At 36.0% G+C, this 14747-nt stretch overlaps 1 protein-coding gene across 4 annotated transcripts in view; it reads left to right on the top strand.

Annotated features, from left to right (window-relative positions):
* USP34 (ubiquitin specific peptidase 34) overlaps positions 1–14747 on the top strand; it is a 243180-nt gene that overhangs the window by 74267 nt on the left and 154166 nt on the right. For all 4 annotated transcript variants that reach the window (XM_060117859.1, XM_060117860.1, XM_060117858.1 and 1 more), the window contains 2 exons: positions 6282–6363; positions 6451–6543. In XM_060117859.1, coding sequence (XP_059973842.1) covers positions 6282–6363; positions 6451–6543 — 175 coding nt within the window. The remainder of the gene's footprint in view (positions 1–6281; positions 6364–6450; positions 6544–14747) is intronic.

Raw genomic sequence — 14747 nt, 5'->3', positions numbered from 1 at the left:
GGGCATTATACTAAGTGAAATGAGTGAGAGAAAGACATCATATGATCTCATTTATATACGGACTTTAAAAACAAAAATGCAGAGATCAGCTCGGTGCTTTGTGACCACCTAGAGGGGTGGGGTAGGGAGGGTGGGAGGGAGACGCAAGAGGGAGGGGATATGGGGATATATGTATACATATAGCTGATTCACTTTGTTATACAGCAGAAACTAACACAACATTGTAAAGCAATTATGCTCCAATAAAGATGTTAAAAAACAAAACAAAACAAAAAAAACCCCCAAAACCCTAAGCTTACAGACAAAGAGAACAGATTGGTAGTTTCAGAGGCGTGGAGGTCAGAGGAGGGCAAAACAGGTGAAGGAGGTCAAAAGGTACAGATTTCTAGTTACAAAATAAATAAGTTATGAGGATAGTAATGTATATAGCATGGTGGCTATAGTTAATAATATAGTATTGCATATTTGAAAGTTGCTAGGAGAGTAGATCTTAAAAGTCCACATCACAAGGGAAAAAATTTTTTTCTAACTATGTATGATGATGGGTGTTAACTAGACTTACTGTGGTGATCATTTAGCAATATATACAAATATTGAATCATTATGTTGTACACTTGAAACTAATATAATGTTATATGTCAGTTGTACCTCAATTATAAAAAGAGCTTTTAGAAAAAAGAGGATCAAATAAAAGAAAGTAACATTGAGAGATCATTGTAATACCCAAATGAGAGCCACGTCTCTTTTTTCAGAGGGAAGGGGGTAGGGGGAAGGATGTTGATGGTCTATCAGTGATGGCATTTTTACATAAAGGGAAGAGCCTCCCTTGCATTGTTCTGACTGAAGTGGGAACTTCAAAACAAATCTTAGTTTTGTGAAACATCTTTCTTTAAAGGAGTTCTGCAAATGGATTGTAGAACAAATTGTGTACCTAAAGTTACTGTATAAGATTTGCATTTAATCAAGCCCTCTGTCTTCTTCCAGTCAAGGCAAACAGCAAGTCACATTATTGCACTGAGTCATTCTTTTAAAGAGAACCCACTCTAGGAAGCACTTGATGCTAATGACGTGTTCTTTTTACCCATTAAAGCAGTGGGTGACAATAATTTAAAAAAATATTCAGGGGTTCAGTATTAGCTAACTCAGTGCAGTGACGTTATAGAATATAACTGCCAAGAGTAGTAAGAATTGGCTATATTTCTTTTTCTCCCTTCAGTTTTGTTGGTTTTTGCTTCATGTATTTTAGGACATTTTGTTGGGTACATATATGTTTATAATTGTTATGTTCCTGATAATTTCATCCTTTCATCATTATAAAATGTCCCTCTTTGTCTCTTTAAAATAATTTTTAGTTTAGTGTATTTTGTTTGATGTTAGTATAGCCACTGCAGCTTTATTATTATGCTTACTGTTTTCATGGTATATCTTTTTCCATCCTCTTACTTTCAACCTGTTCGTTTTTGGATCTAAAGTATGTCTCTTGGGGGTAGCATTTGGTTGTATTGAAGAAAAAAAAAATCCACTCCTACCATCTCTCCCTTTTGATAGGAGTATTTAATCCAGTCACTCTTAATATTATTTATATAGTTGGATTTATGCCTGCCATTTTGCTGTTGGGTTTTTGTATGTCTTCCTTAAAAAATTCTTTTTTCTGTTTCTCCTTTACTGCCTTATTTTGCAGTATGTCAGTATATGGTAGTACAGTTGTCCCTTGGTATATGCGGGGGATTGGTTCCAGGATCACCTGTGGATACCAAAATCTGCAGATGCTCCAGTCCCTTATATAAAGTCATGTAGTGTTTGCATATAATCTGTACACATCCTCTGGTATACTTTAAGTCATCTCTTGATTACTTACAATACCTAATACAATGTAGGTGTTATGTAAATAGTTGCAAGAATGTGGCAAATTCAAGTTTTGCCTTTTGGAACTTTCTGGAATTTTTTTAAAGAAATATTTTTGATCCTCTGTTGGTTGCATCTATGGATGCAGAACCCATGGATACAGAGGGAGTACTGTATACCATTTTAATTCCATTTTTTAATACTTTAAAAATTATTTTGCCAGTGGTTGCTTTATGGGTTACAGTATGCATCTTAATTTAATACTGTCTACTTCAGATTAATAACAATTCTAGTAAAATATAGGAACAGTGCTTCAGTATAGCTCTATTCCTTTGTTTCTGATAAGAAGTCAGCTGTGAATCTTATTGTGGTTCCTTTCTATGTGTTTAGTTCTTTTTCTCTTGCTGCTTTTAAGATTTTTCTGTTGCTCTTTGGCTTTTAAGAGTTTGACTGTGATGTCTCTGGGTGTTGATATCCTTGTGTTTATCTTAGTTGGCGCTGTGATTCTTGGATGTGTAGATGAACATTTTTCAATCAAATTTGGGATGTTTGACCATAGTTTCTTCAAATCTTCTTTCTGTTCCCCTTACTCCTTCTGGGAGTCCCAGTATATATATATGTTTCCAGAGCGCTGAATGGTTGTTACTGATAACATTGTCCAATTTTAAGCTTGCTCAGTTATAGTTACAGTTCTCAGCTGTTACAAAAGTCCCTGAGTCTCCTTTCAGTGTTTTTCAAGAAACTGAAAGAATGGGATTTATTTTTTAGAATTATTTTTAGTTGTTGAATTGTCTTTTTGTATGTTAAAAATCATAGAGTTGATTCATGGATCATAGCTTCTGTTGGACTACTCAGAAATAGGTAAAATATACCACTAGTAGTTTTATTTTAATATTTTACCCTTTGAGGCCATATATCTAATTCATAGCTTTTAAAAAATCTTTAGAATAATTTTAAAATTAAATATAATTCTTCTGTGGATAAACAAGAAAAGAAATTGTTCAGTCCTTCCAGTTTTTCTGTGTATAATTTACATAGCTGAAAAAACTTGGGGTCTTTTCACTGCTCATCCTATTTTGAAACCGTTTTTCTTCTACCCACAATATACATATCACTACTTTTTTTATTAGCTGTTCTTCTATAGTAGCCATTTAAAAATTTTTTTAAAAATTGCTCTGAAAGGGCCTGTATCAATTAAATAAATTGAATCAACAGTTAATGACCTTCCAAAACAAAGTACCAGGACCAGATGGGTTCATTGGTAAATTTAACCAAATAACTTAAGGAAGAAATTATACCAATTCTCTATAGTCTTTTTCAGAAGATAACAGAGGGAAGCCTTACTCATTGAGTCCAGCATTACCCTAATACCAAAACCAGACAAAGGCATTACAAGAAAATGACAGACCAGTACTTCCCATGAACATACATATAAAAATCCTCATAAAATATTAGCAAATTGAATCCAGCAAGGTATAAAAAGAATTATACACCACAACCAAGTGAGATTTAGCTCAGGTATTCGAGGCTGGTTCAGCGTTTCAGGATCAATTAATGTAAAGTCAAAATTTTGACAAGGTCAAATTTTATCATTCATGATAAAAAAAACTCTCAGTAAACTAGGCATAGAGAGGAACTTCATCCACATGATAAAGAACATCTACAAAACCTCCTACAGCTAACATCATACTTAATGATGTGAAGGTCAAAGCTTTTCCATTAAGGTCAGGAACAAGGAAAGGGTGTCCCCTCTCACCACTGCTTTTCAGCATTGTACTGGAAAGTCCTACCTGATGCAATAAGACAAGAAAAGGAAATAAAAGGTATATAGATTAGGAAGGCAGAAGTAAAACTGTCTTTGATCACAGATGACCTGATCATCTATGTAGAAAATCTGAAAGAATTGACAGTCTCATGGAACTAATGAGCATTTATAGCAGGATTGCAGGATACAAAGTTAATAATCAAAAGTCGGTCACTTTCCTATATATCAACAGTGAACAAGTAGAATTTGAAATTTAAAATACAATACCATTTACATTAGCACCACAAAAAATGAAATACTTAGGTATAAATCTAACAATATGAAAGCATCTATATGAGGAAAATAACAAAACTGATGAAAGATAGCAAAGAAGAGCTACATAAATGGAGAGATATTCCATGTCTATGGATAGGAAGACTTAAAATTGTAAAGGTATCAGTTCTTTCCAACTTGATCTATAGATCATTGCAGTCTCAATCAAAATCCAAGTAAGTTATTCTGTGGATATCGACAAACTGATTCTAACGTTTGTTTAAATAGAGAGGCAAAAGACCCAGAATAGCCAACACAGTTTTGAAAGGAAAAAACAAAGTTGGAGGACCGACATTACCTACCTTCAAGAGTTACTATGAAATTACAGTGATCAAGACAGTGCAGTATTGGTGAAAGAACAGACAAATAGGTCAATGGAACAGAATACAGTGCTCAGAAATAGGCCTATATAAATGTAGTCAGCTGATATTTAACAAAGGAGCAAAGACAGTAGTACAAAGCAGCAGAGATAGGGTTTTCAACAAATGGTGCTGAAACAGTTGGACAACCACATGGGAAAAAAAATCTAGACACATCTCACACCCTTCACAAAAATTAATTCAAAATGGACCACACACCTAAACATAGAATGCAAAACTATAAAACTCCTAAAAGATAACATAGGAAAAAATCTAGATGACCTTGGGTATGGTGGTAACCTTTTGAGTTCAACACCATGATCCATGAATTGGTAAGCTGGACTTCTTTAAAATTAAAAACTTCTGCTCTGCGAAAGACGATGTCAAGAGAATGAGAAGACAGCCGTAGACAGGGGAAAATACTTGTAAAAGACACATCTGTTAAAGGACTGTTATCCAGAATATACAAAGAACTCTTAAAAATTTAACAGTAAGAAAATGAACAGTCTGATTAAAAAATACACTGACTTTAGCAGACACTTCACCAAAGAAGACATACAGATGGCAAATGAGCACATGCAAAGATGCTCCTCTTTCATCAGGGAAGTGCAAATCAAAACAACGATGAGATTCCATTACATGCCTATTGGAATGGTCAAAATCCAGAACACTGATAACACCAAATGCTGCCAAGGATGTGGAGCAACAGGAGCTCTCATTCACCGCTGGTGGGAATGCAAGAAGGTACAGCCACTTCGGAAGACAGTTTCATAGTTTCTTAAAAAACTCAGCGTACTCTTACCATATGATCCAGCAGTCATGTTCCCTGGCATTTATCCAAAGGAGCTGAAAACATGTCCACACAAAAACCTGCACACGGGTGATTATAACAGCTTTATTCATAATTGCTCAAACCTGGAAGGAACCAATGGGCTAATGACAAATGAAAGAAAATGGATAAATCTTAATGCTCAGTGAAAGAATCTAAATTTTATATAAGAGTACATTCTGTATCTTTTTTTTACATGAAGTTCTAGAAAATGAAAACTATGTAATAACAGAAAGCAGATCATTGGTTGTCTGGGCAGTGGGTTGTGGGAGCTGAGAAAAAGGGATTAAAAAGGGGCATAAAGAAACTCTTTGCGTTGATGTGTTTGTTATCTTGGCAGTGCTGATGGATTCATAGATGTATATTTAAGTTTAAATTCATCGAACCGTATACCTTAAATATGTTCAGTTTACTATATTTCATACATATCTCAAAGCTGTAAAAGACAAATTAACTGATAAACTTACATTACCTTATTGGTAACATAATAGTTTAATTATCTGTGCCAGTGATTTATTACTCTAAAAGAATTGATAGCTCTTTTTAAAAAATGAAGGATAATCTAAAACTGTTCAAAAATAAAAAGTTTACTTTTTGAAATGAAGGAAGAGTTGTTCCTAAGTGTAACCAAGTGTTCTGAACAGTCAGTTGATAACTTTAAGGATCACATTAGCAGAACCTTCATTAATATCAGGCAGGAAGGAGACTTGCCATTTGGCTTGGAGATTCTTCTTTTTTTCTTCCCCCACCCTTTTGGTAACCTACTTTTCTGATGTTATCTTACCATAGAGGACATGTGGGGAAACCTTCCCTGAATGCCTCAGTGCCTACTATGGAGATTAAAAATGGGAAGGCAAGGTCTTTGAGTAAGAAAATACATCACTTTTTAGGTGTTACCCTTGGTGTTCTCACCTGTGTACCTGGTGTTAGTTATCCTAACTTTTCAGATTTTTTTTTGCTTGTTTATAAATTCAGGTAGTATTACCATTTCTTGTATTTCTGTTTCAGTTATTCTTCATAGTACTATTAACAGTTAATTGTATATAATCACTTCTTTATAATTGGTATGTGAACAGTTTTAGATTTTCAACTGAGTCTGCTTTTAGACATGGGAAAGATTGATACTAATATTTTTTTAAATGTATTAACTATTTTTATTATTTGACCTTAGGTCCATTGCAAAAGAACTTGCAGACTGGCTTATAAGCAACAATGTGGTAGAGCATATATTTGGACCAAATTTACATATTGAGGTTTGTGGACTAATATGTGACTTATCTGCTCTATTAAGAGAGAAGAATGCTTTTAAAAGTTAACTGTAATAAGTTTTTCTTTTCCAGATTATCAAACAGTGCCAAGTGATTTTGAATTTTTTGGCAGCGGAAGGGCGACTGAGTACTCAGCATATTGACTGCATTTGGGCTGCAGCACAGGTAATATCAACAGCTTAACATAAGTGCTTCTTTATTATACGTTCCGTTCTAAGTTCTTTACTCCCCTATGAGGTACGTTCTATTATTATCCTCATTTTGTTGCTAAAGAAACCATGCCATGGGAAAAGTTGGGGATCAAATCTATGAAATCTGGCTTCAGAGTCCACGTCTTATCTTACTGTACTACTGGTACAATCGAAGGAAATGAGAGTCAGTCAGTTAGAGGTTCTTGGTTTATTAAGAGACATTTTCCTATTATTTTAATTTATACAATCAATGCTTCTGTCCTGAACATTGTATTCATATGTTTCTTTTCTATTATACTATTTTCTTCTTTAATTTTTTGAATAGGCACATATCCATATGGTTCAAATTTCAAAAAGTAGATGTAAAAGGATATGCTATACATTTTCCCCCTCCTACCTATGTCTTCCGTGCATGCAGTTCCAAACCTCTCAGGTGCATCGGATTTTCTATATAAATTGCCAATTGTTAACATTTCTCTTTCCCTGTCCTCTTTTCCACAGATGTATCATACTAAACGGATTTGGCTTTTTTTCACTAACAGTTTATCCTGGAGATTATTATTCCATATCAATATATAAAACACAATTTTTTCCTTTTTAGGACTGCATAGTGTTTCATTATATGCATGAACCATAATTTATTTAACCAGTTCCTGTTCATAGGCACTATTTTTTCCAATCCTTTTTATTATAAACAATGCTACAATAAGTAACTTACAATAGTCAGCTAATCCATATGCAAAACTATTATGTAGGATACATTCCTACTTATAAGTAGTATTGTCAGGTTAAAGCTTATGTGTGGTTTACTTGTGGTAGCTAATGGCGAGATAGTGCCACTTTCACCTTATTCTCCTCAATAAAATTTGTCTTAACATCTTTATTGGAGTATAATTGCTTTACAACGTTGTGTTAGTTTATGCTGAATAACAGAGTGAATCAGCTATATGTATATATATATATCTCCATATCCCCTTCCTCTTGTGTCTCTCTCCCACCCTCCCTATCCCATCCCTCTAGGTGGTCACAAAGCACCGAGCTGATCTCCCTGTACAATGCAGCTGCTTCCCACTAGCTATCTATTTTATATTTGGTAGTGTATATATGTCAGTGCTGTCTAACTTCGTCCCAGCTTACCCTTACCCCCTCCCTGTGTCCTCAAGTCCATTCTCTACGTCTGCATCTTTATTCCTGTCCTGTCCCTAGGTTCGTGAGAAACATTTTTTTTTAATAGATTCCATATATATGTGTTAGTATATGGTACTTGTTTTTCTCGTTCTGACTTAACTTCACTCTGTATGACACACTCCAGGTCCATCCATCTCTCTACAAATAACTCAATTTTGTTTCTTTTTAAGGCTGAGTGTAATATTCCATTGTATATATGTGCCACATCTTTATCCATTCATCCGTCGATGGACACTTAGGTTGCTTCCATGTCCTGGCTGTTGTAAATAGAGCTGCAGTGAGCATTGTGGTACATGACTCTTTTTGAATTATGGTTTTCTCAGGGTATATGCCCAGTAGTGGGATTTCTGGGTCATGTGGTAGTTCTATTTTTAATTTTTTAAGGAACCTCCATACTGTTCTCCATAGTGGCTATACTGTTCTCCATAGTGGCTTATCAAGTTACATTCCCACCAACAGTGCAAGAGTGTTCCCTTTTCTCCACACCCTCTCCAGCATTTATTGTTTGTATATTTTTTGATGGTGGCCATTCTGACCGGTGTGAGGTGATAACCTCATTGTAGTTTTGATTTGCATTTCTCTGATGATTAGTGATGTTGAGCATCCTTTCATGTGTTTGTTGGCAATCTGTATATCTTCTTTGGAGAAATGTCTGTTTAGGTCTTCTGCCCATTTTTGGATTGGGTTGTTTGTTTTTTTGATATTAAGCTGCATGAACTGTTTATATATTTTGGAGATTAATCCTTTGTCAGTTTCTTCGTTTGCAAATATTTTCTCCCATTCTGAGGGTTGTCTTTTGGTCTTGTTTATGTTTTCCTTTGCTGTGCAAAAGCTTTGAAGTTTCATTAGGTCCCATTTGTTTATTTTTGTTTTTATTTCCCTTTCTCTAGGAGGTGGGTCAAAAAGGATCTTGCTGTGATTTATGTCATAGAGTCTTCTGCCTACGTTTTCCTCTAGGAGTTTTATAGTGTCTGGCGTTACATTAAGGTCTTTAATCCATTTTGAGTTTTATTTTGTATAGGTGTTAGGGAGTGTTCTAATTTCATTCTTTTACATGTAGCTGACCAGTTTTCCCACCACCACTTACTGAAGAGGCTGTCTTTTCTCCATTGTATATTCTTGCCTCCTTTAACAAAGATAAGGTTATCTTTGAGAGATTATCATATAACATGCACATAACATGCACATATATTATCATATGTACATGGGTTTATCTCTGGGCTTTCTATCCTGTTCCATTGACCTTTATTTCTCTTTTTGTGCCAGTACCATACTGTCTTGATTACTGTAGCTTTGTAGTATAGCTACAAAGTCTTAAGTCTGAAGTCAGGGGGCATGATTCCTCTAGCTCTGTTTTTCTTAAGATTGCTTTGGCTGTTGGGGGTCTTTTGTGTTTCCGTACAGATTGCGAAATTTTTTGTTCTAGTTCTGTGAAAGATGCCATTGGTAGTATGATAGGGATTGCAATGAATCTGTAGATTGCTTTGGGTAGTATAGTCATTTTCACAGTGTTGATTCTTCCAATCCAAGAACATGGTATATCTCTCCATCTGTTTGTATCATCTTTAATTTCTTTCATCAGTGTCTTATAATTTTCTGCATACAGGTCTTTTGTCTCCTTAGGTAGGTTTATTCCAAGGTATTTTATTCTTTTTGTTGCAGTGGTAAATGGGAGTGTTTCCTTAATTTCTCTTTCAGATTTTTCATCATTAGTGTATAGGAATGCAAGAGATTGCTGCGCATTAATTCTGTATTCTGCTACTTTACCAAATTCATTGCTTAGCTCTAGTAGTTTTCTGGTAGCATCTTTAGGACTCTCTATGTATAGCATCATGTCATCTGCAAACAGTGACAGTTTTACTTCTTCTTTTCCGATTTGGATTCCTTTTATTCTCTGATTGCTGTGGCTAAAACTTCCAAAACTATGTTGAATAATAGTGGTGAGAGTGGGCAACTTTGTCTTGTTCCTGACCTTAGAGGAAATGGTTTCAGTTTTTCACCATTGAGAATGATGTTGGCTGTGGGTTTGGAATAAATGACCTTTATTATGTTGAGGTAGGTTCCCTCTATGCCTACTCTCTGGAGAGTTTTTATCATAAATGAGTGAATTTTGTTGAAAGCTTTTTCTGCATCTGTTGAGATTATCGTATGGTTTTTGTCCTTCAATTTGTTAATATGGTGTATCACATTGACTGATTTGTGTATTTTGAAGAGTCCTTGAATTCCTGGGATAAACACCATTTGATCATGGTGTATGATCCTTTTAATGTGCTGTTGGATTCTGTTTGCTAGTAGTTTGTTGAGGATTTTTGCATCTATGTTCATCAGTGATAGTGGCCTGTAGTTTTCTTTTTTTGTGACATCTTTGTCTGGTTTTGGTATCAGGGTGTTAGCTCTTCTCTTAACGTTTGATAGAATTCACCTGTGAAGCCATCTGTCCAGGGCCTTTTGTTTATTGGAAGATTTTTATTCACAGTTTCCATTTCAGTGCTTGTGATTGATCTGTTTGTATTTTCGATTTCTTCCTGGTTCAGTCTTGGAAGGCTGTCCTTTTCTAAGAATTTGTCCATTTCTTCCAGGTTGTCCATTTTATTGGCATATAGTTGCATGTAGAAATCTCTCATGATCCTTTGTATTTCTTCAGTGTCAGTTGTTACTTCTTTTTCATTTCTAATTCTGTTGATTTGAATCTTCTCCCTTTTTTTCTTGATGATTCTGGCTAATGGTTTACCAATTTTGTTTATCTTCTCAAAGAACCAACTTTTGGTTTTATTGATCTTTGTTATCATTTCCTTCATTTCTTTTTCATTATTTCTGATCTGATCTTTATGATTTCTTTCCTTCTGCTAACTTTGGGGTTTTTTTGTTCTTCTTTCTCTAATTGCATTAGGTGTAAAGTTAGATTGTTTATTTGAGATGTTTCTTGTTTCTTGAGGTAGGATTGTATTGCTATAAACTTCCCTCTTAGAACTGCTTTTGCTGCATCCCATAGGTTTTGGGTCATCTCGTTTTCATTGTCATTTGTTTCTAGGTATTTTTTGGTTTCCTCTTAGATTTCTTCAGTGATCTCTTGGTTATTTAGTAGTGTATTGTTTAGCCTCCATGTGTTTGTATTTTTCATAGTTTTTTCCAGTAATTGATATCTAGTCTCATAGCTTTGTGGTTGGAAAAGATACTTGATATGATTTCAGTTTTCTTAAATTTACCAAGGCTTGATTTGTGACCGGAGAGATATGATTTATCCTGGAGAATGTTCCATGAGCACTTGAGAAGAAAGTTACATTCTGTTGTTTTTGGATGGAATGTCCTGTTAATATCAATTAAGTCCATCTCATTTAATGTGTCATTTAAAGCTTGTGTTTCCTTATTTATTTTCATTTTGGATGATCTGTCCATTGGTGAAAGTGGGGTGTTAAAGTCCCCTACTATGAGTGTGTTACTGTCGATTTCCCCTTTTATGGCTGTTAGCATTTGCCTTATGTATTGAAGTGCTCCTATGTTGGGTGCATAAATATTTACAATTGTTATATCTTCTTGGATTGGTCCCTTGATCACTATGTAGTGTCCTTCTTTGTCTCTTGTAATAATCTTTATTTTTATTTATTTATTTATTTATTTATTTATTAGTTTCTGCTTTATAACAAAGTGAATCAGTCATACATATACATCAGTTCCCACATCCCTTCCCTCTTGGGTCTCCCTCCCTCCCACCCTCCCTATCCCACCCCTCCAGGCAGTCACAAAGCACCGAGCTGATCTCCCTGTGCTATGCGGCTGCTTCCCACTATCTATCTACCTTACGTTTGGTACTGTATATATGTCCATGCCTCTCTTTCGCTTTGTATTTACAATTGTTATATCTTCTTGGATTGGTCCCTTGATCACTATGTAGTGTCCTTCTTTGTCTCTTGTAATAATCTTTATTTTAAAGTCAATTTTGTCTGATATGAGAATTGCTGCTCCAACTTTCTTTTGATTTCCATTTGCATGGAATATCTTTTTCCATCCCCTCACTTTCAGTCTGTATGTGTCCCTAGGTCTGAAGTGGGTGTCTTGTGGACAGCATATTTTTTTTTGTTTGTTTGTTTTTGTATCTGTTCAGCCAGTCTGTGTCTTGGTTGAAGCATTTAATCTATTTACATTTAAGGTGGTTGTCAATATGTATGTTCCTATTACCATTTTCTTAATTGTTTTGGGTTCGTTATTGTAGGTCTTTTCCTTCTCTTGTGTTTCCTGCCTAGAGAAGTTCCTTTAGCGTCTTTTGTAAAGCTGGTTTGGCGGTGCTGAGTTCTCTTAACTTTCACTTGTCTGTAAAGGTTTTAATTTCTCCACCAAATCTGAATGAGATCCTTGCTGGGTAGAGTAATCTTGGTTGTAGGTTTTTCCCTTTCATCACTTTAAATATGTCCTGCCACTCCCTTCTAGCTTGCAGAGTTTCTGCTGATAGATCAGCTGTTAGCCTTATGGGGATTCCCTTGTATGTTATTTGTTGCTTTTCCCTCGCTGCTTTTAATATTTTTTCTTTGTATTTAATTTTTGATAGTTTGATTAATATATGTCTTGGCATGTTTCTCCTTGGATTTATCCTGTATGGGACTCTGCTTCCTGGACTTGATTGACTATTTCTTTTCCTATGTTAGGGAAGTTTTCAACTAAAATCTCTTCAAATATTTTCTCAGACCCTTTCTTTTCCTCTTCTTTTTCTGGCACCCCTATAATTTGAATGTTGGTACGTTTAATGTTGTCCTAAAGGTCTCTGAGACTGTCCTCAATTCTTTTCATTCTTTTTTATTCTGCTCTGCAGTAGTTATTTCCACTATTTTATCTTCCAGGTCACTTATCCATTCTTCTGCCTCAGTTATTCTGCTGTTGATTCCTTCTAGAGAATTTTTAATTTAATTTACTGTGTTGTTCATCATTGTTTGTTTGCTCTTTAGTTCTTCTGGGTCCTTGTTAAACGTTTCTTGTATTTTCTCCATTGTATTTCTGAGATTTTGGAACATCTTTACTGTCATTACTCTGAATCCTTTTTCAGGTTGACTGCCTATTTCCTCTTCATTTGTTTGTTTTGGTGGGTTTTTACCTTGCTCCTTCATGTGCTGCATATTTCTCTGTCTTCTCATTTTGCTTAACTTACTGTGCTTGGGGTCTCCTTTTAACAGGCTGCAGGTTCATAGTTACTGTTGTTTTTGGTGTCTGCCCCCAGTGGGTGAGGTTGGTTCAGTGGCTTGTGTAGGATTCCTGGTGGAGGGGACTGGTGCCTGTGTTCTGGTGGGTGGGGCTGGATCTTGTCTTTCTGGTGGGCAGGGCCGCATCCATTGGTGTGTTTTGGAGTGTCTGTGAACTTAGTATGATTTTAGGCAGCCTCTCTGCTAATGGGTGGGCTTGTGTTCCTGTCTTGCTAGTTGTTTGGCATGGGGCATCAAGCACTGGAGCTTGCTGGCCATTGGGTGGAGCTGGGTTTTAGCGCTGAGATGGAGATCTCTGGGAGAGCTCTCGCCGATTGATATATGTAGGGCTGGGGGTCTCTGGTGGTCCAGTGTCCTGAACTTGTCTCTCCCACCTCCGAGGCTCAGGCCTGACATCAGGCTGGCGGGCGCACCAAGACCCTGTCAACCACACAGCTTGTGGAAGGGGACCAGAGCCAGCTGGAGAGGAGAGTCCTGCAGAGAAGTGAATAGGCTGCTAGATCTTTTTTTTTTCTTTTTTCTTTTTTAAATCATGTTCTTAAACTTCTTTTTATTTGCTAAACTGATGGGTGAAAAGTGTTTTCATTGATGTTTTAAATTTGGATTTCTTTTGTGTGAATCAGGGTGAAAATCTTGTGCTTAACAACCCTTTTTGTTTCCTTTTCTGGTGATGTTTATATTCTTTGCCATTTATCAGTTGCTTTACTTATTTTCTTTTTTGTAGGAGATCTTTATATATCAGTGAAATCAGACTTTTGTTTGTGTTATGAGTTATGCCTACATTCTGCTTTGATGTCTTCTTGCTGTTTTAGTTAAGGTGGTTTTTGCAGTTGAGTTTCAAGTTTGTGGTTTCACACTTGTGGTTGAATTTTTCATGGCCTGCGGCTTTTGTGTTATGGTTTGAAATGCATTTCAGGATTACAAGAAAATTCCCCTTTAGTTCTTTTCTGTACATTTTGTTTCAATTTTATATTTTAATCTTTGATCCAATAGGAATTTATCATGGTTCAAAGGGTCACGTACATATCCAACATTTTCCCCCCATTTTTTGGTTATATAGTTGTCCCCATTCCATTTGTTCAGTAATTCTTCTCCTCACTGATTTGAGACACCAGTTTTATCTTGACTGGGTCAATTTCTGGACTTTGTAGACTGACCTATTGGTATATCTAGTCATGATCTGTATATCAGAGATTGGTAAACTTACGACCTGTGGGCTGGCCACTTGATTTTGTAAATGTTTTTTTTGCAACTTAGCCTTGCCTATTCTTTTTCATATTTTTCTCTGTGGCTGCTTCCACACTGCAGTGGCAGAGTACAGTATTTGTAACAGAGACCATATCACCTGTAATCTTAAAATATTTATTGTCTGGCCCATCAAGAAGACATTTGCTAGTCCTTGGTTTTTTTTTTTCTTTTTGCAGTATGTGGGCCTCTCACTGTTGTGGCCTCTCCCGTTGCGGAGCACAGGCTCCGGATGCGCAGGCCCAGCGGCCATGGCTCACGGGCCCAGCCGCTCCGCGGCATATGGGATCCTCCCAGACCGGGGCACGAACCCGTATCCCCTGCATCGGCAGGCGGACTCTTAACCACTGCGCCACCAGGGAGGCCCGTCCTTGGTTTTATACTAATGTATTTTCTTTTTCCCCCTTGTGTCTATGTAATATTTCTTATTATCTGGCAAGGCTGATTGTTTCTCCTTATTTTTTTAAAAAGAATCTTTATGTCTCTTATTTTTCCATGTGAATTTAGCATTGATTATTCTTTAAAAATATTGTTGTTTTTACTGTTATAATGATTA

The sequence above is a fragment of the Mesoplodon densirostris genome, chromosome 14 (genome assembly GCF_025265405.1).
Source record: "Mesoplodon densirostris isolate mMesDen1 chromosome 14, mMesDen1 primary haplotype, whole genome shotgun sequence".
NCBI lineage: Eukaryota > Metazoa > Chordata > Mammalia > Artiodactyla > Ziphiidae > Mesoplodon > Mesoplodon densirostris.
This window is presented reverse-complemented; position numbering and strand designations above follow the sequence as displayed.